The sequence below is a fragment of the Sus scrofa genome, chromosome 3, assembly GCF_000003025.6.
Source record: "Sus scrofa isolate TJ Tabasco breed Duroc chromosome 3, Sscrofa11.1, whole genome shotgun sequence".
Taxonomy (NCBI): Eukaryota; Metazoa; Chordata; class Mammalia; order Artiodactyla; family Suidae; genus Sus; species Sus scrofa.
In genome coordinates this window covers 19,650,759-19,676,983 of record NC_010445.4, presented here as the reverse complement: position 1 = coordinate 19,676,983, position 26,225 = coordinate 19,650,759, and the positions used below count along the sequence as shown (strand labels likewise).

The following is a 26,225-nucleotide window of genomic DNA, read 5'->3' as shown; positions in this document are numbered from 1 at the left end:
ACTAGGAACCATGAGGTTGCTGGTTTGATCCCTGGCCTTGCTCCATGGGTTTAGGATCCGGCGTTGCCTTGAGCTGTGGGGTAGGTCTCAGACGCTGCTCGGATCCCGCGTTGCTGTGGCTCTGGCGGAGGCAGGTGGCTATAGCTCCGATTAGATCCCTAGCCTGGGAACCTCCATGTGCCGCGGGAGTGGCTCAAGAAAATACAAAAAGACATAATAATAATAATATTTTCTTTAACACCAGTAAATGAATTTTCTTCTCCTTTCTACTCAGGTGCCAAAATCAGTATATGCAGAACTTCCGGTTGACTCTGATCAATGCTTCAAAAAGCCTGGTCCATTGGGAAACATGCTTAAAACCGAAACCCCCAGGGACGCCCACACCACTCAGCATCAAGGCAGCAGGGGGAGAAGTGAAGATCCCGACACTCTCACACACACACACCCCCGCCACTCGTACTGAAACCTTGGTCCTCCTCACTCTCACAGGCCACGGATGCAGCACTTCGGAGGTTCAAATTCAGGATCTGCGACTTCCCCAAAGCACAAGCATTTGGCTGGTCACTTTATTTCACTGAACCTCGGCATACCTCTTTGTAAAACGAAGAGAATAATCCTAGTTGTATGATTCTAGACAAAACGGTGGATATGAAGTTACTATGCACACAAAGTAATCGTAGTTGTTGCAGAGGAAATCACAGGTGTTAACCACAGGGAAAGTGAAACCAAGGAAGGGAAGAGCCCAACCCTAAGCTGTTGCCCCGCCCTCCGGCCTTTTAAACGGGGAGGGGCGGGGGCATCGATCGCTCGGCTCTCCTCTAGGCACTCCTTGGTGATCAATCGAGCTGGGAGTGATCGATATTCCTGGGGCAAGCTTCTTACACGGCGAGAGCCAGAGTATTCGGCCCGAAAGGACAAGCCGCCGGCCCCGGGGCAACTGGACACCATTCAAACTCGAGACAGGTGAGGTTGAGCAACTCGAGAAGGGCGGGCAGCTCTGACTTCTTAGAAGCTGAGGGGAAGGGTTGGGAGGGGAGGACGGCGCAGGCGTCATGTGAAGAAGCGAAGGAGGAAAGAACAGTCTCGCGCTTGCGCTTTGGAAAGCCCGGGGCGGCCCTTCAAAGCCGCGAAACTGAGCGGGGTGGGGGGGCTGTTGAGGAGGGAAGGATAGAGGCAGCGCATGCGTCCTGAGAACGCAGTTTAGCGGTTCTCTAATTCTCCAGCGCTGCCGGGGACGGGAAGAAAGGCTCCGCGCGTGCGTGGTGCTCTTCTTTCGCCAGTCATTTCGTTTTGCGCACGCCTGAGGCCAGACTGTTGTGCGCCTGCGCAGTTCTTGGTGCCGCGTTAATTGCGCCGCTTCTGCTATTTTTACCTGGTGTTGATACCGCTGTTGGTACTGGTGTGTGGTACCAACGCATACCGGTGTGTGTTTCTCCCTGGTTAGTAGCCGTTTACCATTGGTCTGGAGCTCAGCCCACTGAACACTCTTGAGCCATCGGGCCTCGAACGTGGACCGCAAAGTGAAGCCGCGGGGAGAGGCGCCAGGGAGGGAAAGGATGTGGAACCTCGCGGTGGAGGGTCGGTGGGGATACGTAGAGCTCGCCCAACCCGTTGGCCCTGGGGAATTCGGTGAGGCCTTTGCCTTCTGGAGGAAAGTGGTGTCTAACTTGATAGAGATTAACTCTGAGCATCAGTATCGCGTTGTGCCCCAGGGAATCCAGTAAAGATAAGTTACCGTGCTCAGCAGGGTTAGAGCAAGTCCAGGGACAGGAGGTGAGCCGGTGTTGGGGCCACATCGATGGCCTGAGCCCAAGCCTGTCTGCACTTTACAAAACTGGGCAGCCTGTTTCCTTAAAGTCAGATAGAGGCTGATGTATTATGGAAGGCGCTTTAGTTTTAAAGACAATTTAGGAGGAATATGGGATGACTGTGGTGGGGCTTTCTAGGCTTTATTTTATTTATTTATTTACTTATTTGTCTTTTTGCCTTTTATAGGGCCGCTCCTGCGGCATATGGAGGTTCCCAGGCTAGGGGTCGAATCAGAGCTATAGCCGCTGGCCTTCGCCAGAGCCCACAGCAACACGGGATCCCAGCTGCTTCTGCAGCCTACCCCACAGCGCACGGCAACGCCGGATCCTTAACCCACGGAGCGAGGCCAGGGATCGAACTTGCATCCTCATGGTTCCTAGTCAGATTCGTTAACCACTACGCCATGACGGGAACTTCTAGGCTTTATTTTATAACCGACAGGAAGCCACTTGGGCTGTTGACTAACAGCCAACTAAAGCCAGTTTGTATAGCTCAATCTGGATGTGGAATTTATGAAGCCAGGACCCAAGCGGGCTGCTCTATACAGTGTATACATGGCTCCTTTGTATTTTGACATGACTAACAAGAAACCTGTTGTGAAGTTCACCTTAGGCTGATTTATAAAGTCAAAACAACCTTTGTCTGATCCCCTTTTCAAGAAAATTATTTCATATGCCAGCAAACAGGCGTTTATGTCAGAAGCCAAGATAACTCACTGAGAAGAGCAGTTTTATGCACCTGTACCTCACCTTCCTATGAAAACTGTCCCATGTCATGGGGCCAATACACGTGGCCCTCTTGAAGGACAGCTTGCAAAGCGCAGACACAAGACCAGTCAGGCCGTTTCTATACCTGACACCTCTGCCCTCACCCCATTTAAAAAAGAAAAAAAGAAAAAATCCTTCTATAACCAACAAGAAGTCTCTTAAGGCCAACACTTGTCGAGCCCTAAAAAACCAACTTCAAAGTGGGGATACAAGGCCACTCAGGCTTTATCTTATGGTCTGTGATTAGGGGGACCATGGGTCTCAGTTCGCCAGGAATAATTCTCATTTATGACTTGCCCAATTATAAATGGTAAATATTACAGACACAGTATCCTGAAAACTATATGGACTTCTAGTATTCAACTTGCATTAAGATGATATTCCTACATGCAGAAATCAAGGTTCCAGTGGAAAACATTGGGGAAAATGATGAGAATAAAAAATTTCTACAAAAGAGGAGTTCCCATCGTGCCTCAGTGGTTAACTAATCCGACTAGGAACCATGCGGGTTTGATCCCTGGCCTCGCTCCGTGGGTTAAGGATCCGGCATTGCCGTGAGCTGTGGTGTAGGTCGCAGACGCAGCTCAGATCCCGTGTTGCTGTGGCTGTGGTGTAGGCTGGCGGCTACAGCTCCAATTCAACCCCTAGCCTGGGAACCTCCATATGCCGCGGGAGCGGCCCAAGAAATGGCAAAAAGACAAAAAAAATTTTTATTTTAAAAAAGAAAAATAAATGTATGCTTTACAAGCTAAGTAAATAAAGGGCCGATGTGTAGCATTTGGTTTGTATGATAAATTCTATAATTAATCCGCCTTTACCTGACCACCAGAGGGCTGTGTATGCCACCTGCTTTTCCCTTTTATGTGGTGCTCTGGGAGGCCAGTTTAAAGGCCAGCCCACAGTCCCACTCTGGAAAGCTTGTTTGTTTCATGCAACCTTTTATAAAAGGCAGTTCAGTGAGGAACTCTGGAAAGCACATCAGTTAAGCCAGGCCACAAGGCTACTCAGGCTAATATCCTCTTCCAGAAAACGACTTGGTAGAATTATCAAGAAACCTTTTTTATTTTTATATTTTTTTTAGGGCTGCAATTGAGGCATATAGAAGTTCCCAGGCTAGGGGTCTCATTGGAGCTACAACTGCTGGCCTACACCACAGCCACAGCCATAGCAACGTGGGCTCCAAGCCTTGCCTGCAGCCTATGCCACAGCTCACGGCAGTGCTGGATCCTTAACCCACTGATCCAGGCCAGGGATCGAACCTGTGTCCTCATGGATACTAGTTGGGTTTGTTACCGCTGAGCCACAACCGGAACTCCCAGGAGACCTTTTTATCAGACCACCGCATGGGGAGACCCGATTTGTAAAGCCTGGATGTGAGGCCATTGAGAAAGGCAGTTTCACGTAGCCTAAACCCGCCCTGAAAGGCCCTATCAGATGGTTGTGTGAAGGCTGCTGCTTGTAGCCTGTGTGAGGCCAGCTCCTCTGGAAGGCTGTTCATACAGTCAATAAGACAAGTGTCACAGCCAGTGAAGGACCTTTCTCCTATGAGGCCATTTCAGACAGCTCACAGGAATCACGGAAGGTAGGTTTGTAAACCTAAGACAAAGTCCGGCTTTCACCTGACTCTCAGAGCCAGCTTTGTTTGTTTTCTTTTTGGCTGCCTCACAGCATGTGGCATTCCGGGGGTCAGGGATCGGATCCAAGCTGCAGTTTCGACCTCTGGTGCAGCCGAGGCAACAATGGATCCTTCAACCCACTGGGCCCGGCTGGGGATCAAACCTGCATCCTGGCACTGCAGACACACTACCCATTCTGTTGCCTCACAACGGAAACCCCAGAAAGCCAATTTTTAAAACAGGTCAGGAAGACTTTCGTATAATGTGACGTGGCTCCTCCTTCAGAGGGTGTTTGTTAATGGCAGCTCTTGAAAAGGCCACCTCAGGAAAGGTTCTGGAAGGCCTGTGGCACCAAGACTGCTCAGACCGAAGGTGGCCAGCATGCCACGACCTCACCATGGGAAGTGGCTTCGTGCTGCCATGTAAGGCCCTGTGGGAGGCTAGTGTTTAAGGTCAATCATGGGACCCGTGGGGCCATTCAGGTGGCTAATACAGAGGCAGTCTGTGAAGCCATATTGAAAACAAGCTCACGGCTATGCTGAAGCTCCCACCTCTGAAAGGCTGTGTCTTGCAGTGTCAACATAAGTATCTCTGAAGGCCTGGTTGTAAGGCATTCGCTGCGGAACGCTGGATTAAAGACTGATTACTAAGGTTGTTTTATGTGCCTAGGAGGAGACTTGGCACAGCCAACCTGAGGCCCTCTCTCCCAGCCTCTAAGGGGGTCTCACATGCCATTAACGTGAGGCCCTCCCCTCTGCCAGTTGGCAAAGCAGCACATAGGCCACTTTAGAAGGCCGGTTTATGAAAATCAGACACCTGGGGAGCCCATCTGGCAAAACAGCATGTGAGACCTCCCTAGAGGCTGGCTTTGTAAGGCCTTTGTGAGCTCTGGGTGCGACTATTTTGTAAGGTCACCCTGGAGGCCAGTTTACCAAGTTGAAAGTCTGCATCCCAGGGAACTAGTTTATAGCTCATTCAAAACCCTCTGGGAGGTGATTTTCTAGGACCACTGAGAGACTAATTTACAAAGCTGGTACACAGGCCTCGGCAGAAGCCATATTATATTAAGGCAAGCAAGCGGTTTTTGGGAGGCCTTTTATAGACCTTTACAAACCCAGATATGAGGCCTCTGAGGTCTTTTGCATGCTCAAAATGAGACTTTTCGAAATTGCTTTGCTCACATCAGGAGTTTCCACTGCGGCTCAGTGGTAACGAACCCAACTAGCATCCGTGAGGACGCGGGTTCGATCCCTGGCCTTGCTCAGTGGGTTAAGGATCCGGCGTTGCCGTGAGCTGGGGTGCAGGTCACAGATGTGACTCAGATCCCATGTTGCTGTGGCTGTGGGGTAGGTCGGCAGCTGCAGCCCTGACCCCTCGCCTGGAAACTTCCATATGCTGCACACTCGGCCCCAAAAAGACAAAAAAAAAAAAAATTCAACATTAGACTAAAATCAGGGTCTCAGCAGGGCCATGTTCCCCTCTGGAAGTTCTAGGGGAGCATCCATTTCTTGGCCTTTTCCAGCTTCTAGAGGCTGCCCATATTCCTTGTCTTCTCCTTTCCTCCATCTTCAAAGCTGGCAACGTTGCCTCTGACAATTCTGTAATCACATCTGAAAGATCCTCTGAAAGAAAGGGCTCCTGTGTTAGGTTGGGCTCACTCACATAATCCAGGATAGTCTTCCCATCGCACAGCCCTTATTCTCTGTCTTTCTTTTTTTTTTTTTTTTTTTTTCCCTCTCTTTTTAGGGCTGCACCCACAGCATATGGAGGTTCCCAGGCTAGGGGTCCATTGGAGCTGTTGCTGCCGGCCTACACCACAGCCACAGCAACTCGGGATCCGAGCCGTGTCTGTGACCTACACCACAGCTCACGGCAATGCCAGATCCTTAACCCACTGAGCGAGGCCAGGGATCGAACCCGCAACCTCACGGATCCTAGTTGAGTTCGTTAACTGCTGAGCCACGAGGGGAACTCCCAGGTAGCGTCCACTATTAATCATAGAAACCAACCCTGGTTGACATAAGCAAGAGGAAGTTTCTCGGAAGGCCGTTGCGTCCACAGAACCAATGGAAAGCTGGAGAATCAGACTTGGGGAAGAAGAACTAAAGTGGTTCTGCAGCCTCAGTATTAGGGATACTAACCGTGAGGCCTTAGTAACAACAATTCAGTCCAGAAACTGCCACCAGGACAGAATGAAACATCAGCCGTCCCTGGTCTGGTTGATCTCCTTGAAGTTCAAATGCAAAGGAGGCAGCCGATTCGCTAGCTTAGGTCCCTTGCCCATCCCTTGGCAACAACTGTCTGGACTGTTCTCAGTGGGTAGGATGGAATTTCTCAAAAGGAAATGGAGGGCTGTGGTTAGGAAAGAGGAGGGGATGCTGAGCCACCAAAACTCAGCAAGTACCTTCTGAGTTCTCTGCATCTGTTTCCTTGACGGCAGAAGGAAGTTAACTGGTTCCATCAGGGCAGGATAACTGCTCTAACAAGCATCATCAACCCTAGTGGCTAAACACAGTAGAAGTTTATTTTTTGCTCATGAAACATTCCAGCACGGATATTCCTGGTTGGGTGTGCGGGGAGTTGGGGGGGGGGCTGTCTTGTGGCCCTGCCATCCCCGAAGGCCTCTGAGTCCTCCCCTTCCAGCCATGGGGTAGGGAAGGTGCAGAGAATCATATAGGAGGTGTTCAGGGACCAGGCCTGGAGGTGGCGTCCATCCCTTCCATGCATTAGCTACAACATGGTCTGATCACATCCGCTTGCAGGTGAGACCGAGAAATGGAGTCTGTGTGCCCAGGAGGAAGGAGGAGTGGACTTTGGTGAGCTTAATGTGAGAATTTGCTTTTGTAAATAAAGTTTTATTGTACACGGCCCGCCCGTTTGTGAACACACCATATAAGGCTGCTTTCACGCTGCAGCAGCAGAGCGGTAGCAACAGCAACTGTGCGACCTGCAGAACCTAAAATACTTACTCTCTGGCCCTTTACAGAACAGGTTTGTGGACCCCCAGCATAGAGCAGTCTCTGCCAAAAGCGTAATGGTTGGAAGTTCTCTTGTGGCACAACAGGTTAAGGATCCAGTGGTGCCACAGCTGTGGCACAGGCTGCAACTCTGGTGTGGGGTACCTGGCCCAGAAACTTCCACATGCCGTGGGTGTGGCCGAAAAAACAAAAGAAACAGTCAGAAGCAGGATGGTCTTTAGTTTTCAGTGTCAAATAAATGGGAGACAGAACAACTGTTCGTATCATGCCTATGACACCGTAGCACAAGTCAATAACCCTAAGTTGTGAGCAGTGTAGACCTATTCACCTATTAGTACCTATTCCTAGACACTGGCCTGATGTCCAGGCGACAGTCACTAAAGGCGCCAGTTATGGTACACCCTTCTGTATAGGGTTTATGTATTTCCAGGTTTCTTCCTAAAAGTTCCAGATCTCATTCCTTCAGTAGTCCCGAGTGCCCACCACGAGCCTGACTCTGCGAGAAGCTCAAGGACTCTTCACACCCAAAACAAGGTCAGAGAATCTGGGCAGGCTTTACGTAGGGGATCATTTAAGGTGGGCCCTAAAGGTTGGATAGGAGTTTGCCAGAGAGGAGGGGTGCTGCAGGCATTCCGGACAAGGACAATACATATTCCTTTCTGAACAAACACGTGTCTGGTGCCTACTGCGGGCCCCGAAGGCACAGTAATGACCCCAGATGTGCTCCCAGTGAAAAGTTCTTGTCTCGTCGCTGACGGAATTTAGACAGGAGACAGATGGAGAAAGTAAAGTGAGAATACGCCCCCAGAGGGGGAGTGGGCAGATGGGGGAGCAGCTGCCGTGCATTTCTTTAGCTCGTAGACCATGAGGGGCATACATATGAAGGGGCAGAGTATTCCTTGGGAAAGGAGGGGTTTGGGGGTTGTAGTCCCTGATTTTCATACCTCTACCACCTTCCCGGAGGGATGGAATTTTTGTCCTTATTTTGTCTTTATTTTAAGGGCCGCACCTGAGACATATGGAGGTTCCCAGGCTACGGGTCGGTGGATCAGAGCTGCAGCTGCCAGCCTACACCACAGCCACAGCCACAGCCACATCAGATCCGAGCCACGTCTGCAACCTACACCACAGCTCACGGCAACGCCGGATCCTTAACCCACCGAGTGAGGCCAGGGATTGAACCCGCAACCTCATGGTTCCTAGTCAGATTCGTTTCCGCTGCACCATGACGGAAGCTCCCCTGGTCTCTGTCTTCATCTCTCTCTTTTTTAGGAAAATACTTCCCGTGTATTTCATATCTCAGCAGTTGACATTTTGGCTGCTGGATGTCATCACAGATCTAGCTCCTCCCCAGTTTTATTTTATGAAAATATAGAATTGTAGGAGTTCCCATTGTGGCGCAGTGGTTAGCGAACCTGACTAGGAACCATGAGGTTGCCGGTTCAATCCATGACGTCGCTCAGTGGGTTAGGGATCCGGCATTGTCCTGAGCTATGGTGTAGGTTGCTGATGCGGCTCGGATGCCGCATTGCTGTGGCTCTGGCGTAGGCCGGCAGCTGTGGCTCTGATTAGACCCCTAGCCTGGGAACCTCCACATGCCCTGGGTGCGGCCCTAGAAAAGACAAAAAGAAAAAAAGAAAAGAAAAGAAAGAAAATATAGAATTGTAACTATTTACAACATACATGATGGCGATTTGCTATAACTTACTCCCCTTCCCCCCCAGCACTCATCGGCCTGGCCTATGGGGGGGTCAGGCGCCCTCTGGGAGGCTCTCCGGGGGCTCCTGCCCCCCGCGAAAGAGGAGCTGCAGCTGGCGCTGGGAGAGAAGGTGGACAGCAGCGTGGTGATGCTGCTGCAGGAAGCAGCCGAGCTCTTCTACGGGGGCCGGACGCTCGAGTGTCTGCAGACCTGCGAGGCGCTCCTGGACTACTCCTGGGAGAAGCTCAACACGGGGCCCTGGCAGCACGTGGACAAGGACTGGCGGCGGGTGTACGCCTTCGGCTGCCTCCTGAAGGCCGTGTGTCTGTGCGCACCGCCCGGGGACGCGGCCTCCGTGGCCGCCGCCCTGAAGGCCTGCGACCTGGGCCTGCTGATGGGGGCGGCCATCCTCGGGGACATCCTCCTTAAGGTCGCTGCCCTCCTCCAGCGGCACCTTCCCTCCGGAAAAAGGCCCGCCCCCGGCCCCAGCCGGGAGCCGCCCAGCGCGAAGGTATGAGGGTGGGGCTGTCACTGACCACCCCTGGCAGAATCCGGCAGCCCCGTTTTTCTAGAAGGAACAGGGTCCGCTCTCCTCTGGGGTGCGGTCACTGGCGCGCTGGCCCCTCTGGCTGAGCACGGTCCCTCCATTGATGTGGAAACGGAGCAGCTGGGCCTCTTTTCTCAATTTTTTCTTTTCTGTTTTTTTTTTTTTTTTTTTTTTCTTTCCGGTTTGTGCAAAAGCGGTTCCCTGTAGGGAGAGCGGGAGGGTGGGAGCTTTGTGGTTCCTGAGAGAAGGGGCCCCTGGGGGTTGTGCTGGCGAGCGCCCTGGCTGCCAGGGGACCCTTCCCTTTCAGCTTCTTGCTGGTCCCTGGGTTGAAGTGTCACCCACCTCTCCAGCTGCCTCTTTGTCTCTGTGCCTCTGAGTTTGGATGCGATGCCGCCACTCACGTGACCACAGGTCCTGCCCATTAGGTCCTCGCCTGTGTCCTAACTGGCCTCTAAGTGCGTGTGCCACCAAAGAATAACCCGTAGAGGCCAAGAGGACTTACTCAGGCTTCAGATCCGAGTGCTGACACGCAGACCCCACTCCCGGTACCTCTGGGCGAGTCGGTTACCGCCTCTGAGCCTCAGTTTCCTCATCTGTAAGATGGCAATTAGGGTGCCGAAAACGGGGGCACATCTGTACTGGACACTGGGTAGCGGAGTTACGGGGTGTTTGTTGACACGTTTTCCTACATATTTTCTTGTGTTCACGGTTCCCTACAATGAGTATTATTTTTCTGTAAGAATAATGCCAAGGAGTGTCATTAAACACACCACGCATGGAAGCGAAATCAAAGGTCCACCCTCCAAACAGGGCAGAGACGTTTGCAGCAGAGATGTTTGCAGCAGAGCTATCAGAGGACAAATATACCTCTGGTATCCAAGAATTATACAAATCACTGAGGGCAGGGGGGGCACAGGCCCTGGGCCCCAGGAGAGAGACCAGATACACAAACAGACTGTTTACAAGGAGGAGATCCAATCTGTTAAACACACACGTGGGAAGATGTGTGACCTCACCTCTGGCATTAAAAAAAAAAAAAAAAAAAATGCAAAAACAGTGAGGCAGCCATTCTTGGCCCTGAACCTCTCCAGTGAGGTTTTAGACAACACCCAGGGTCACCAAGGGCGCCCTGAGGCCAAGGGCGTGGGGGTGTTGGTGGACCTCTCAGAGGGCAGACATTGCAGATCCAGGGACAAATACCTGTCCCTCTGGCCCCAGGCTTTGCACCCACCCTTTCCCAGGCCAAGGCTGTCCCCAGGGGATACAGCTGTGGCTTCGTGGCCAAGGTGCTGCCTGTGGTCTGGGGCGGCGTATGTAGTTAAGGGGATGAGAGCTCGGGCTCTGGATGCAGCTGTCTGGGTTCACAGTCCTGTGCCCACCGCCTGTGGGTCGAGCTGTGTTGTGGCTGTTCGGTGCCACGTCTGTTCCCTGCCACCATCACCCCCCGCACTGGGAAGGGGACTTACTCAGCGCTTTATTGAGCCCCAGCAGGAGGCACCTGTCCTCCTGGAGCTGACCTTCTAGCAAGGCTGGAAAAGAGTATCTTCTCCCCAAGGGTGAGAAAGCCGGGGCGGGGGGGTGGGGGGTCTACTTCACGCAGGGTGGTCAGGGAAGGCCAGTTTGAGGAGGGCAGATAGGGAAGGTGGGCAAATGAGAGCCTACTGTGGAGAGTTGGGACAGCGAGAAAAGAAAAGGCAAGAAAAAAAGCCTGGTGCATTGCCCGCTGCAGCCCTGGGTGCCAGATATGCAAGATCTCGTCTCCACATAGTTTAACCCGGGAGGAAACTGAGGCTTGGAGACTGTGGCTTGTTCCTGTCACTCAGCTGGGAGATGGTTGAGGAAGGGACGATGCAGGGACTGGTGGCATCATGGAAGCTTCTTTAGAGGAAATTATCGGACAGAAGAGACAGAGTTGCTTATTCATTATAAATTTTACCACCAATAGACCAGAGAGGTGTTGTGTGTGGAACAAATGGGAAAAGAACAGACAGTAGTGAGAAGAATCCTTTTATGTTTTGTGTTGGTTTTTTGTTTTTTTGTTTTTTGGTCTTTTTTTTGGTCTTTTCCTGGGGCCACACCTGCGGCATGTGGAGGTTCCCAGCCTGGGGGTCCAATTGGAGCTGTAGCCACCAGCCTACGTCAGAGCCACAGCAAGGTGGGATCTGAGCTGCGTCTGCTACCTACACCGCAGCTTGTGGCAACGCCGGATCCTTAACCCACTGAGCGAGGTCAGGGATCGAACCCACAACCTCATGGTTCCTAGTCAGATTCGTTAACCACTGCGCCACCACGGGAACTCCAGAATCCTTTTATGGTAGTTGGTGGAGTTTGGGCTAGTACGTTTTCCTCTATGAGAGCAATGTATTAGTTTTATAGTTACCAAACATTTTAAAATGAACTAGCAGAGAAAAAAAAATCTTGGTTTCGTGAGACATGCGTAGTAGCTGCAGCAATACTGATAATAAATGTTCACTGTTGTTACCAGTGACACAGCTCTCCTACCACTGATGCCACCTGCAGTGGGAGGCCTCGCATGTGGCCTTTCTGCGGTTGTCACCGTCTCGTTTTGATTTTGGACAGAAAGCACGGAGTGACCACGTTTCGATTCCAGATGTGGGGTCCGAGAGAGCAGTGCCCCGGCTCCACCGTCCCTCCCTCCAGTATTTCAGGGAGCATTTTCTGGTTCCAGGGAGACCTGTGATCTTGGAGGGTGTGGCCACCCACTGGCCGTGCATGCAGAAGTGGAGGTGGGTGTCTGCTGAGCGCTGTGCGGTTCTTCTTCCACATTTAGCACCCCCCAAAGGCGCCCCGATTCCTCCTGCCATCATGCCCTAGGGAATTCAGGCCCACAGACACTTCACCGCCACCTGCTGGGATGGACTGGGTTAAACACGCATCTGAGGTACAGTGCTCTGCGGAGCTCCCATCGTGGCTCAGCGGGTGAAGAACCCGGCTAGGATCCACGAGGATGTGCGTTTGATCCCTGCCCTCGCTCACTGGGTTAAGGATCCAGTGTTGCCATGAGCTGCGGTGTAGGTCCCAGGCGCAGCTCAGCTCTAGCATTGCTGTGGCTGTGGCTGTGGTGTAGGCCGGCGGCTACAGCTCCAATTCAGCCCCTAGCCTGGGAACCTCCATATGCTACAGGTGCAGCCTTAATAATAATAATAATAAAGTACAGTGCTCTGAGGCAATGCCAGAGGTTATAAGATCTGCCTGCCCTAAGCAGTTTTTAATGAGTGTGTCCTTGGCAGTCCAGTGTGCAGTCTCTTAGACAATTTGCAGGGTCTCAGGCATTCTGTACACTTTCTCCGGGGTCCCTGAGGCTTAAGAGCAGAAATAAGAACTCAAGTATCTGCCTCCGCCCTGTCTCCGTGGGCTCCAAGGGCCCCCTCCTCACATCTCTTGCACACCCCTCAGATGCACGGGGGAGCTCAGATCAGGCAGCTGGACAGTGGCGATGATGCCCCAGCCTTGCGGAACTTTGAAACAGGAGGCACGGTGAAGGCAGGTGGCTGGGGCCAGGCCTCCTGCGGAGGGAGTGGTTGCAGCTGAGACTTAGGCACTTGCCATGGCTCAGCTCATCTTCCCCTCTTGTGTCCCATGGGATGGGCACTGCATCACCCACATTTCACAAATGGGGCGCAGCTCAGAGAGGCAAAGGAGCTGCCACAGGTGCCCTGGCGGGATGACAGGCAGGGCTGGGCTCGGTTCCCGGCCACCCAAGCTGAGGATCCGGGGCCCCCACCAGCCTGTGCTGTCTGCCACTTGCTCAAAGACGGTCCCTCAGCCTGTGAGCAGGTGACCAAAGAGAGAAGGTGGAAGGCTCTAGGCCAGGAGAGAGACAGAGATGTCCAGCAAGGGCCAGATTCATGGGTTTTATTCTGCAAGCTGCCCAGCATCTCATGTCTCCGCCCCCGTGTCTCTGCGTCAGCGCAGGGCGTCTCCACCTTGTGAGCTTTTGCCAGGGTGAGAGGAGAGGCGCATAAAGCACATTTAGCAGGGCACCCAAGGCGAGTTAGCCAACGACAGCTCCGCTGAGAAGCTCTTTTCCTGACAGCTTGGAGTACATCCAGGAGATTGCTGGCTGCCGCACCGTCCCGGTCGAGGTTGGTTCCAGGTACACGGATGAGGAGTGGTCCCAGGCGCTCATGACCGTCAGCGAGTTCATCAGCAAACACATCGAGAACGAGGTATGTCATTTGTCACCTGCCCCTGGTACTTACAAGGGAGGGAACACATTACGTTTGGGCAGACGACCTCTACGCATCGTCAGGTAGCCATTCCTCATGGGCCTGAGGTCAGTAGGCCACCTGGCGTGGGGAAGGCAGGCGGGACGTAAGGGACCCATTTCTGGCCCTTTTGCTTTTCAGAGATTTTTTGGTTACAAGATTGTGCAACCATTCCCCACGATCTAATTCCAGAACATTTTCATCACCCCAAAGAAACCCCAGAGTCAAGGCAATAGTTGGCATCTATTAACCCCAGGTTCCCAGTCCATCCCACTCCCTCCCCATCCCCTAGGCAACCACAAGTCTATTCTCCAATTCTGTGAGTTTATTTTCTATGGAAAGGTTCATTTGTGCTGTATATTAGATTCCAAGTGTAAGTGATATCATATGGTATTTGTCTTTCTCTTTCTGACTTACTTTGCTCAGTATGAGAGTCTCTAGTTCCATCCATGTTGCTGCAAATGGCATTATTTTGTTCTTTTTTATAGCTGAGTAGTATTCCATTGTGTATATATACCACATCTTCCAAGTACAGTCATCTGTCGATGGACATTTGTTGTTTCCATGTCTTGGCTATTGTGACTAGTGCTGCAGTGAACATCCGAGTGCATGTATCTTTCTCGAATAAAGTTTTGTCTGGGTATATGCCCAAGAGTGGGATTGCTGAGTCATACGGTAGTTCTGTATTTAGTTTTCTGAGGTCCCTCCATACTGTTTTGCATTGTGGTTGTATCAGTTTACATTCCCACCAACAGTGTAGGAGGGCTCCCTTTTCTCCCCACCCTCTCCAGCATTTGTTATTTGTTGGCTTGTTAGTGATGGCCATTCTGACAGGTGTGAGGTGGTACCTCATAGTAGTTTTGATTTGCATTTCTCTAATAATCAGTGATGTTGACCATTTTTCCATCTGTGAATCTTCTTGGAGAAATTTCTGTTCAGATCTTTTGCCCATTTTTTCCACTGGGCTGTTGGATTTTTTTGCTGTTGAGTTGTATAAACTGTATATTTCAGAGAGTAAGCCCTTGTCAGTTGCTTCTTTTCTCGCATTCTGTAGGCTGTCCTTTTTTTTTTTTTTTTATGGTTTCCTTTGCTGTGCAAAAGCTTGTCAGTTTGATTAGGTCCCATTGGTTTATTTTTGCTTTTATGTCTGTTGCCTTGGGGACTGACCTAAGAAAATGTTTGTAAGGTTGATGTCAGAGAATGTTTTGCCTGTGTTCTCGTCTAGGAGTTTGATGGTGTCTTGTCTTACGTTTAAGTCTTTAAGCCATTTTGAGTTTATTTTGGGGCTGGTATGAGGGTGTGTTCCAGTTTCATTGATTTACATGCGGCTGTCCAGTTTTCCCAGCACCACCTGCTGAAAAGACTGTCTTTTCCCCATTTTATATTTTTGCCTCTTTTCTCAAAGATTAATTGACTGTAAGTGTCTGGGTTTATTTCTGGGTTCTCTCTTCCGTTCCATTGGTCTGTATGTCTGTGTTTTTTTGCTGTGGATTTGTCATCAATGGCTTTTATTATGTTAAGGTATGTTCCCTCTATATGCGATTTGGTAAGAGTTTTTATCATGAATGGATGATGGACTTCGTCAAATGCTTTTTTCTGCATCTATTGAGATGATCATGTGGTTTTTGACTTTTGTTAATGCGGTGTATGACGTTGATTAATTTGCGTGTGTTGAACCATCCTTGTGAACCTGGATGAACCCCACTTGGTCGTGGTGTGCGATCTTTTTTACATGTTGTTGGATTCTGTTGGCTAAAATTTTGTTAAGGCTCTTTGCATCTATATTCATCAAAGATATCGGCCCATAATTTTCTTTTTTGGCAGGATCTTTCTCTGGTTCTGGTATTCATGTGATGGTGACTTCATAGAATGTCTTTGGGAGTGTTCCTTCTTCTTCAAGCCCAAAAGGTTAACTTGTTTTTTTGTTCTGTTTTTTTTTGTCTTTTTGCCTTTTCTAGGGCCACTTCCGTGGCATATGGAGGTTCCCAGGCTAAGGGTTGGATCGGAGCTGTAGCCACCGGCCTACGCCAGGGCCACAGCAACTCGGGATCCAAGCTACACCACAGCTCACGGCAACGCCGGATCCTTAACCCACTGAGTAAGGCCAGGGATCGAACCCGCAACCTCATGGTTCCTCGTCGGATTCTTTAACCACTGCGCCAGGACAGGAACTCCCAGAAGGTTAACTTTTGAGGAACTGCCAGATTGTCTTCCAAAAGGAGCTGCCCTGTTTTGTCATTTCATAGTCTCACTGGTGAGGGCAGTGGGTGCCTTCCTCCTTCTGGCCCCAGGTGGCAGAGAATGGAGGTCCTCTGCCCTGTGCCTGAGCGGATCCCATGGGCTGAGAACAAGGGAAGCCTTAAAGGGAGGGACTGATATCAGCTACTCTCTGTGGCCCCGAGAGCGGAATCTTTCACAAGGGGTGAGAATCTTGCATCTGTGAGCTCCAGCTCTTCCACGCACGCCACCCCCACAGCCCACACGCCAAGCATCCCCGCACCCAGCCGCTGGAAAGTTCTGATCGGGTTTAACCACCGATCTGCAAAGGGCCCGTGTCAGACTGGTGCCGGCCTTCTCAGCACGGTGGCTGTGGACTCAGGGCCCACCCACAGCACTCCCCTCCCTCCCCCCCTTCCCGCCCCATCCCTTTTGCTACCGAGTGTGCAGCCTGCTCAGCCCGCTCCTCCAGCTGTGGCTCTCAGACGTCCTCCCATTCCTGCTTCTCCTCCTCCTCTCCCCCGCCTCCCTCACATCCCTGTGCCCCGGAACAGGGAGCTGTGGCCCAGAGCCGCAGCGTGTTCCATGCCCACCTGTGGTCCGCCTCCTCTGCTGGGGGAGGCCTGGCCCTGGGGCGGAAAGGGCCGGAGGTGGGCGCCCTGGAGGGGGTGAGATGGGGCTTCAGATTCAAGCAGGACACTGGCCCTTGCTGGTAACGTGGCCCCGGGCCGGGGTCCCCTAACCTCTCGCATCGTCAGTGCCCTGACCTCTGGTTCGTTAGGGTTAGCTGGGGTTATAGTGAGTCAGAGGTTGCTGACGCCTACACTACAGTGTCATTGGGAGCCTAAAACCCTCAAAGATCTAAGCCCAGCAAGGTGAGGGCTGCGTTCATGTAAGCGCCAGCGTGCTCTGGGCAGGAGACCTGTGAGGCAGAGATCATCAGAGGCTATGCTGGGAAGCAGCGGGACTGAGGAGAAGGATGGAAAGACAGAGACCTTCTCAAGAATCCTAGAGGAACTGCTTTAGCTAGATCTGACTCCACTCTGGCTGCCGTTGGGTCCGTGGCACCCAGTGGCCCATCTGCTCTTCCCCCATCTGACCCTTGCAGAGACCCTCAGGCATTTTCAAAGCACCCCTGAGCACTGGGGGGCCAGCTTGTAAAGCACTGATCTTTTGGAGTTCCCGTTGTGGCTCAGCTGATTAAGAACCCGACTAGTATCCATGAAGATGCAGGTTCGATCCCTGGCCTCCCTCAGTGGGTTAAGGATCCGGCATTGCGATGAGCTGTGGTGTAGGTCACAGATGCAGCTTGGCTCCCATATGGCTGTGGCTCTGGTGTAGGCCGGCAGCTGCAGCTCCAATTTAACCCCTAGCCTGGGAATCTCCATATGCCACGGGTGCAGCCCTAGGCAAATAAATGAAGCCCTGATCTTTTCACCCATCTGACTGGCAGAAGTTTTCCACAAAATGATCCTCTCTGGTGCAGACAGATGTGGGAAAGTGGGCACATTAGCAGCCGGTAAGGATCTAAATGGTGGAATGTTTTGAGAAACATCCTGACAGAGGCTGTAAGATTTAAGCTGCTTGGAGTTCCCATCGTGGCGCAGTGATTACAGAATCTAAGAACCATGAGGTTGCGGGTTCGATTCCTGGCCTTGCTCAGTGGGTTAAGGATCCGGCATTGCCGTGAGCTGTGGTGTAGGTCACAGACATGGCTCGGATCCTGCGTTCCTGTAGCTCTGGCGTAGGCTGGTGGCTACAGCTCCGATTCGACCCCTAGCCTGGGAACCTCCATATGCTGCAGAAGCAGCCCTAGAAAAGGGCAAAAGACACACACACACACACACACACACACACACAAAAGATTTAAGCTGCAGAGATGCCACACACACACACATACACACACACGCACGCACAATTTAAGCTGCAGAGATGCCACACACACACACACACACACACGCACACACGCACACACACGCACGATTTAAGCTGCAGAGATGCCCTGACTGCTTTGGGCTGCTTATGGAAGCACGTAAAATCCGAGTATTCAGCTGTCATGGCAGAACCACCAGAATGTCTCCCAGGAAAGACGGTTGAGTGAATAACGATGTGTCATGTCTGCAACAGCTGCATCCGTCCAAGGAGTTACATATGCCCATACTGACCTGAAGAGAGATGCATGGTGTATCATTAAATGAAAAAAAGCAGACCTCAAAGTCATACACATAGTAGGATTCCTTTTTTTTTTCCCAAAAAAATCCTTATGTGTGTGCGTTGGAGGAAACTGAGCCCCTGGGCTCAGGGTGACTCACTCGGGGCAACATCGGTCCCAGAGGCAGCACCGGATCCTCAGTCTCCCCATCAGCCCAGTCCTGCTGGCGAGGGAGCTGATCACAGTCACCCCTGGATCAGAGGAGGGGGGCCAAGTAGGCCGCAGAGGAGGGCCCCCCGGTGAGCTGCTCAGGGCAGGGGGCCAAGCGCTGGCCGGACGGTGGGGGTGTCTGTCGCCACTAACGAGCCTTTCTGTGTCACCTCTGGTCTTTCTCCCCTGGATTAGCCGAGGGACGTCGGGTACCTGGCTCAGCACCAGCTCTTTGACCAGGTAAGTGTGAGACCACAGCCCTCCATCCTTCAGCCTCTCTGGCCGCAGAGGGCACCCCACTGGTCCCGCCCCTGTAGTGAGTAGGGAGGTGCCCTGTGCCCTCACCAGCGGGCAGCAGGGAAGCAGGCCGGCCCCAGGCCTGGGGTAGGGGAGGAGGAGGCCATGAGCATTAGGGTGGCCCTGGGGTTGGAGTCAGAAGCCCAGTGTGGTCAGAACTGAGGAACGGGTCCTGGGAGCCAGGCCAGGGCGGCAGCTCTGACCTGACCCAGAGCGAGTGAGTCACAGCCGACCTGGGCTCACAGGGTCTCCTGGGCAGGTGCTCACCAGGCCTCAAGTTCAGCTTACAAGGCGGCTCCCCACGCCTGGGCCTGTGTGTTCTGGGTCCCCTGACGGTCCGAGTGGAAGCCCCTTGGGATGGGCGTAGAGACTGAGAGAGGAGGGGCTGTGGGCTGCAGCCGAGGGAGGAGCAGGGCTCCAGACCGAGGTCCCCGCCAGGGAGCAGAGCCTCGTGCACCAGACTCAGTGGGCCTGGAGAGCCTGTGGTGGGCTGGGGGGGAGTGAGGGTGGGGGTTTGCAGGGAGAGCACCTGGGAGAAAGGGACACAGCGACAGGAGTCCAAGTGCCGCCCCAGCTGTCTCTCCATCACACATCTCCCCATGTCACTGTCCATGACACCAGCGTCCCAGGGAGCTTTAAGAGATGCGGGGTTGATCCCAGTGCCCAGCAGCCCAGCAGCACCAGGATCACCTGTCACCCAGGCCCGGGTGAGGTGGGGCCACAGCTGCCCAGGCAGAGCCAGAGGGGTGATGGTGAGAACCGGGGACTGCCGGGCTCGTGAGGAGCAAGGAACAGGGGCTGCGGAGGTGATGTGTCTGGGGAGGAAGTGAAGAGGGCATACGGGGAGGCTAGGAGACCACTCAGAGGCGCCACAGCAGCTGGGGAGCTGCAGGCCGTGCGTGGAGAGGTGGGATTAGGGCGTCTGAGCCCCTGGCACCTGACCAGGTGGCTGTGCGGAGCTGGAGGGAAAGGGAGCGACCCAGGAAGACTCCTAGGTTTGGGACCCAACAGTGGTTAGATGTAGCTGAGGCATCCGGAAGAGACCTGGCCAGGCCTGAGGTCATGGTGGGGCTCAGTGGGGGATGCGCTGGGCAGGGGTCAAGGTCAGGGGCTTGGGTCTCAGCCCTGAATGGGGAAGACCTGGGTTGTCAGGTCAGGACCACAGCCAAGGGGGAGCCTGGGGTCCCTGTCCTGACCGGTGCCCAGCTGGGGCTGTGCCAGCCTCCAGAAGCTGCAGGCCCCAAGTTGCAGGGGGCAGGGGGCGATGGGGCTGGGTGGGCTCTGGTCTCTTGCCCAGGCTTCCCCGCGTTAGGACTCCAGGGTCCTGCCTCCTGGCCTCTCTTGCTAAATGAAGAAAAGAGGGATCCAAGTTGATGGGACCCCTGCAGGGAGGGGAGACATTCCAGCCCCTCCTCTGCGCACCCCCCCCCCCAGGTGATTCCACTGAAGGATTGGCCAGTCTGCCTGCAGGTGTCCCTTCAGACCCAGGGAGCTCACTCTGAAAATACCAGAGGGAACTAGCAGAGTGGGTCCCCCTGCAGCCCTTTAGGGACCAAGGAGGAAGCTGTGAATTTCATCAGAGATGTTCCCTGATGGTACACAGGGAGCTGAGCCAGTGCTGTCTCCTCCTCATGCAGCCCTCAGCTGTCCTGGGAACCCCAGCACCACAGCCCCCCGGAAGCCCCCTGAGGCCTCCACACAAAGGAGCGGCACAAGCACACTTCTGGCCGGGTCAAGCCCGCGAACAGTTTTGGGACTTCCACACTTGGCTCGATGCCGCCAGCAGCCTGGCATGAGGCTGCTCCCTTTACCACATCTTCACCACCACTGGGTGTTAGCTGGGTGTTTGCTAATTTGATTAGTGATTAGAAATGCGGGAGTTCCGTTGCGGCTCAGCGGGTTATGAACCTGACCATATCCATGAGGATTCAGGTTCAATCCCTGGCCTCGCTCCGGGGGTTGGGGACCTGGCGTTGCCGTGAGCTGTGGTGTAGGTTGCAGATGGGCTCAGATCTGCTGTGGCTGTGGTGTAGGCCGGCAGCTATAGCCCGATTCAGTCCCTAGCCTGGGAACCTCCGTATGCCACGGGTGCGGCCCTTAAAAAAAAAAAAAATGATGATGACAGCATTAATTTGGATTTCTTTGCTAATGGCACTGAAGCCATTCCTTATATCTAAGTCATCTTTATGAATTATCTGGCATATTGTGTGTACTTTACATATTAGGATCCTTATCATTTGAACCCTCTACGTTAACCTTCATTTAAAGTACAAAGCTGAAGTCCTCTTGTGACGCAGGGGGTGAAGGATCCGGTGTTGTCACTGCTAATGGCTCAGGTTGCTACTGTGGCGTGGTTTTGCTCCCTGGCCCAGAAACTTCCACATGCTGTGGGTGCAGCCAAAATAATGATAATAATAATAAACTGCAAAGCAGTACCAGGCGTTCATGTTTTTCTTTTTTGGCCACACCCTCGGCATGTGGAAGTTCCCCCGGCCAGGGATGGAATCGGAGCTAGAGCTGTGACCTATGCCACAGCTGTAGCAACACCGAATCCTTAACCCAGTGCACAGGGCAGGGGATCAAACTCGCATCCGCGCAGAGATGGGCCAGATCATTAACCCACTGTGCCAGAGCGGGAACTCCTAGTATCAGGTATTACCAATAAGAAACGAAAACAAAGATGAAATGCATACGATGTGGAAACAAATCAGCACATAAAACAATCACCCTTCCCTAGGTATCACTTTCTAAAACTGATTTTTAAATCATGTGGATGCAGTCACATTGTTACTGTGTGTATTTGGCCTCTAGGCTGCTGCGTCCCCAGGCCTGGGCTTGAGCCCTCACATCTGCTCTGCCCCCCGCAGATCCCGGAGCTGAAGCAGGACATCAGCATCCCCGATTACTGCTGCCTGGGCGACGGGGACGAGGAGGAGATCACCATCAACGCCTGGTTCGGTCCCCGAGGCACCGTGTCCCCGCTTCACCAGGATCCGCAGCAGAACTTCCTCACTCAGGTTGGAGGTGCTGGGAACATCGGCCCCCCGCCTCCTCCTGGCCCCGCCACGCACAGCCTGGCCACATCCTCCACGCTTCCACACCAGAGGCACACCGCTGGCAGGGCCGTGGCCAAAAGTGAAAACGGAGAAGTGGTCCCAGGCCTGAGAGGAGAGCCCTCTGCCCAGGCAGGGCTGCTTCCAGAGGGGGTTCCCGGATCCTCGGGGATCCTGGCTGCCTCATGGGGGAAGGCAGGGCCGAGGTGCCCAGTCAGGACGGAGCAGGTGCCGTCACGGTTGCCTATCCTCTGTCATCCATGCAAAGCAGGCCAGCTCCTGCCAGAACCCTCTCTCCAGATACCGGGAGGTGGCTGGGCCAGTGGGTGGTGCTCCCCGAGACCCAGACAGAGCAGCCAGTGTGTTTGCTGGGAGGGCAGGGGCACCTGTTATCAAACCCCCTTCTTTGTGGTAGGCAGGGAGCTTTCTATCAGCCCAGGGGCCAGTCCCCAGAGGCAGCCAAGAGGGGCGCCAGCCTGCCTGGTGTGAACACTGCTGACACCTCTCAGCTTTGTGATCGCGGGCAACTCGCTTAATCTCTCTGTGCCTCCGTTTGCTCCCCTGTAACATGCACCCCGTAAGGTGATAAACCGCCTGGGGGGGGGCGGGGGGAGGGCTACAGTCAATACACAGAAAGCACTTCAGGCGAGGCTGCCACAGTCAGGGGTTTACAGTAGGGAAGCTGGTGCTTCCTGATATATTTGGAGGAAGGACATAGGCGTGGAGCGCTAAGCACGTGTGCGGGTCACGGGGAGCGGGGCCTGGAGAGGTGAGGAGGGCGCTGGGCCGTGGGAGGCCGGGCACCTGCTGACGGAGGGGGGGTCTCTCCCTCGCAGGTGATGGGCAGGAAGTACATCCGGCTCTACTCGCCGCAGGAGTCGGAGGCGCTGTACCCTCACGACACGCACCTTCTTCACAACACGAGCCAGGTAGGCCCGGGGCCCCCGTGCCACCCCCCCCCCGCCCCGCCCGCCCGCCGCACTGCGTCTCGGCGACCAGGCAGGTGGCTTCTTCCGCCTCGCTCAGGTTGACGTGGAGAATCCCGACGTGGAGAAGTTCCCCAGGTTCGCCGAGGCCCCGTTTCTGGCCTGCGTCCTGTGTCCGGGGGAGATGCTCTTTATCCCCGTGAAGTACTGGCACTACGTGCGCGCTCTGGACCTGAGCTTCTCCGTCAGCTTCTGGTGGTCGTAGCGGGAGCGCGGGGGCCGGGCGGAAGAGCAGTGCGCTCGTGCTCCCGCATCCTCCGCGCTGGCCGAGGCGGGGGGACGCCCTCGCTGGGCACACGCGGAGGGAGCGGTCCCCAGGCCGGCGTGAGTGGCAGAGGCAGGCGGGCAGGACCCCAGGGGGACATTCCAGACCCACAGCCCACGTGGAAGCGCCTGGGCACTGAGGCTGGAGGCCCGGATTCAGCCCCAGCACCATCACTCAGGTGCTGTGGGATTTGAAGCAGGAATGTCCCGTGTGTGTATGTGTGTAGCAAGTATGTACTCAGTGTGTGTGTGTGTGTGTGTGTGTGTGTGTCCACCTGGACCACAGGGCAGGGCTGGGCCTCTGCACAGACGGCGTTAGGGGCGGGGGTGTGCATAGCTGCCCTCAGGCTGAAGCTGCTGTCCCCAGGCTTCATTGTCAGATTGTGGCGCTGTTCTGTGCTGAGTGGCCTGTCAGGACACCCACAGCCTGGAGCAGCATGGCCTGCTCTCGGGGGAGGGTCCTGTGGGCTTGCTCAGCTCAGGCCTCTGCTGGCAGTGGGGACTGGGGGTTCCATCCTGCCTACCCAAGTGTAAACCGCCTTCAGAGAAGGGCATTGATGTGCCCCGTGGGGAGTTTTCCCTCTGCATCCTCCCAGCATCCAGCTCCCCAGTCAAACATCAGAACCACGCCCAGCACCTGCCACCGCCCCCACCCCTTGCTGCCTCCATCGCCAGGGGGTCACTACCCTCCCGAGGGGGTTTTAGGCCAGGGGAGACTGGCACTCCAGGCTTTCCATAAACATGTTTGTTTTGTTTGTATGAGACATGGTTGGTTTTGTTGGTGTTCTGACCATTGAGACGCCTCAGCCCTCTGACCAAAGGCAGGCAGGCGCATCCCAACAGCGGGCGCTGGAAGAGCCTCAGCCCTTGCTTGTTGGGAGAATCACAGATGGGCGCTTTTATATACAGAATCTTCTGGGGTTTGATAACATTCATGCCACCAAGTGATCGTGAGGTTTAAACAAACAGACAAAAAAAGGCAAAAATGCACAGGTTAAAACATCCCTGTTAATGTAGCAAAGATGTTTCGCTACGTAGTGTTGAGGGGGCAGGGGATGTCCTGCTGGTGGACTTTATTATTATTTGGTTTTTTTTAGGGCCATACCCACCACATATGGAGGTTCCCAGGCTAGGGGTTGAGTCAGAGCTACAGCTGCTGGCCTACACCACAGCCACAGTCACACCGGCTCCTTAACCCACCAGGCGAGGCCAGGGCTCGAACCTGCAACCTCATGGTTTCCTAGTCGTTTTCATTTCCGCTGCGCCACAATGGAAACTCCAGCATTTTAGCAGAAATCAGGAACCTTAAACATACCCACCCACCTTGGAGTCTAGCGACCTCACGGCCGAAGTCCAGCTGAAGGAGCTGCACAGAGTTGGTCACAGACGGATGCACACAGACAACCGTCCTGGCTTTATCTCACGAGCAGGTGTGCAGGGAGAAGCTCTGGAGTTTTCCTTTTTGCTACATAGGATACTCTTTAGCACTGCTGGCCTTTCTGGTCACCAGATGTGGTGTGGGCAGGGGACAGCTGAAGGGCGGGTTCTCTACCCCCCAGCAATGCTCTGAGCCAGCTGGATGTCCTGCAGTTCCCTTTCATTCCCACGTCTACCTGGAGAGCGCGGCAGCTCCCCAGGCTAAGGGCTCCCTCCACCGCCTGTCCCGGGGCAGGAGCTCAGGAGGCACCAGGGAGGGGACAGGATGTCCCCGGGCCTCAGTCTCAGAGGGGAGATGGACACGTGGCATGGGGACGATGGTCATTCAGGAAGGATGGGACAGGGAGGCAGGAGCTGGCGGGCGGTCTGCGAGGGTGCATGGGGATTGCCAAGAAGATGGATTTGGCCTGGAGGACCGCTCAGCTGGGGACAGGAGGCTGCGGCAAGGGGGACAGGATGAAGGTCAAGGTGCGGTAAGGTCTAGATTGTGCAGGCCTGACAGCCACATGGCTGGGTTAAAACCCAACTCAGGAGTTCCCACTGTGGCACAGTGGGTTGAGCACGCGACTGTAGCAGCTCGGGTGGCTGTGGAGGCGAGGGTTCCATCTCTAGCCCGGGAACTCCACATGCCGCAGGTGTGACCATAAAATGAAAAACAAACCAAGTCAAGCTAGTTTAAGCAAAAACACCAGCAGGAAGCTAGACAGGTCGGCTCCACAGCATGAAAGGAAGACCTGCAGGCAGAGCTGTGGGGGGAAGCTGGGGTCAGGCCCTGCTCTCCCGCTCCCCTCTCCCAGGGGGAGGAGACGGCCCCGAGGGTCAACTCCAGATCCTAGGACCACATCCCACAGCTCAGAAACCTCAGGGAAGGTTCTGATTGGAGAGCCAGAGGGCAGTGTGGGGGGTGGGGGCAGGGCCCCGCTGCTCTGTGAGCCAGCCTGGACCCTGGCCCAGCCTCCTGAGGCCCCCGGGGAGCCTCGACTGACCGGGCGGCGGGGTGGAGGCTCAGTTGTGTGCCAGGCACACAGCAGAAACCATCCCCGGCCAGCTCACCCAGAAGAGGGATCTCTTGGAAGGGGATGAGGAAGCTTGCAGAGACGATAGCAAGGCGGGTCTAGAAGAGACGGACCTTGGATTCCGGGGCTCTGACGGGTAAGCCATTCCCTGGTCACAGTGGGCACTGCTGCCACTGTAAGGTGGCTCCAGCTCTTCCGTTCATCTTCCCAACGGGTCAGGTCCTCGAGATGCAGATGCGGGGACAGCCCAGGTCGACACACCCTCCAAGACTGCCCCCTCCCTGGGGGAAGGTGACTCTCCACAGTGCTGTTCCGGAGGCGACGGGAAGGCCAAGGGGCTGAGAGCGGTGCAGCAGCCTCGACCAGGAGGGCAGGCCGTTCCCAGCCGGCTCCCTACCTGTGGGTCGGGGTGAGGTAGGTCCCCTGCGCAGGGGCAGAGGAAGCTCTGAGCACCTGGCACCTGCCGCTGGGACGCTGGCCTCCTCCTGCCAGTCCCCCCTGTGCCCTCTTCTAGCAGTGGTGGGGCCTGGGTGTGTGAGGCCTGGAAGTATGGCAACCATTTTGCTACCATGAAGAGAGAGGTTGGATTTGCCGGGAGACCATGTTTTAGGCCCTGGTATGAGGCCAACTCAGTGATAACGGGGCAGAGATGGAAATATGGAGGCTTGGTGACATTATTGGAACCACTAAGTCAAGCCTCTCCTGAAGGAACCCCTCTGGTCAGGTCCTTCCTTGTTTAAGCTGGTCTGAGTTGGGTTTTCTGTCACCACTGAAGGCGTCCTAATTGATGCTGGGGTGGAAGGGAGGCCAGACAGGGAATTAAAATAGCAGGGGTGAGGAGTTGCCGTCGTGGCACAGCGCAAATGAATCTGACTAGCATCCGTGAGGATGCAGGTTCAACCTCTGGTCTCGCTCAGCGGGTCGGCTATCCAGTGTTGCTGGGAGCTG

The 26,225-nt window shown here is 54.3% G+C and overlaps 1 protein-coding gene across 5 annotated transcripts; it reads left to right on the top strand.

The window, feature by feature from the left end:
* KDM8 (lysine demethylase 8) lies at positions 777-23,588 on the top strand. 5 transcript variants are annotated; one of them, XM_021086445.1, is made up of 10 exons: positions 777-963; positions 6,955-7,019; positions 7,601-7,704; positions 8,895-9,380; positions 11,997-12,163; positions 13,474-13,606; positions 18,420-18,464; positions 21,389-21,538; positions 22,411-22,503; positions 22,601-23,588. In XM_021086445.1, the coding sequence occupies exons 4-10, from the start codon at positions 8,913-8,915 to the stop codon at positions 22,763-22,765; spliced, it is 1,221 nt and encodes a 406-aa protein (XP_020942104.1). In that variant the 5' UTR covers positions 777-963; positions 6,955-7,019; positions 7,601-7,704; positions 8,895-8,912; the 3' UTR covers positions 22,766-23,588. The 5 variants fall into 5 exon arrangements, with proteins under 5 accessions (XP_020942104.1, XP_020942103.1, XP_005653081.1 ...); XM_021086446.1 differs by having other exon boundaries at positions 837-963; positions 6,955-7,008; XM_021086447.1 differs by lacking the exon at positions 777-963 and adding an exon at positions 1,384-1,422 and having other exon boundaries at positions 6,955-7,008.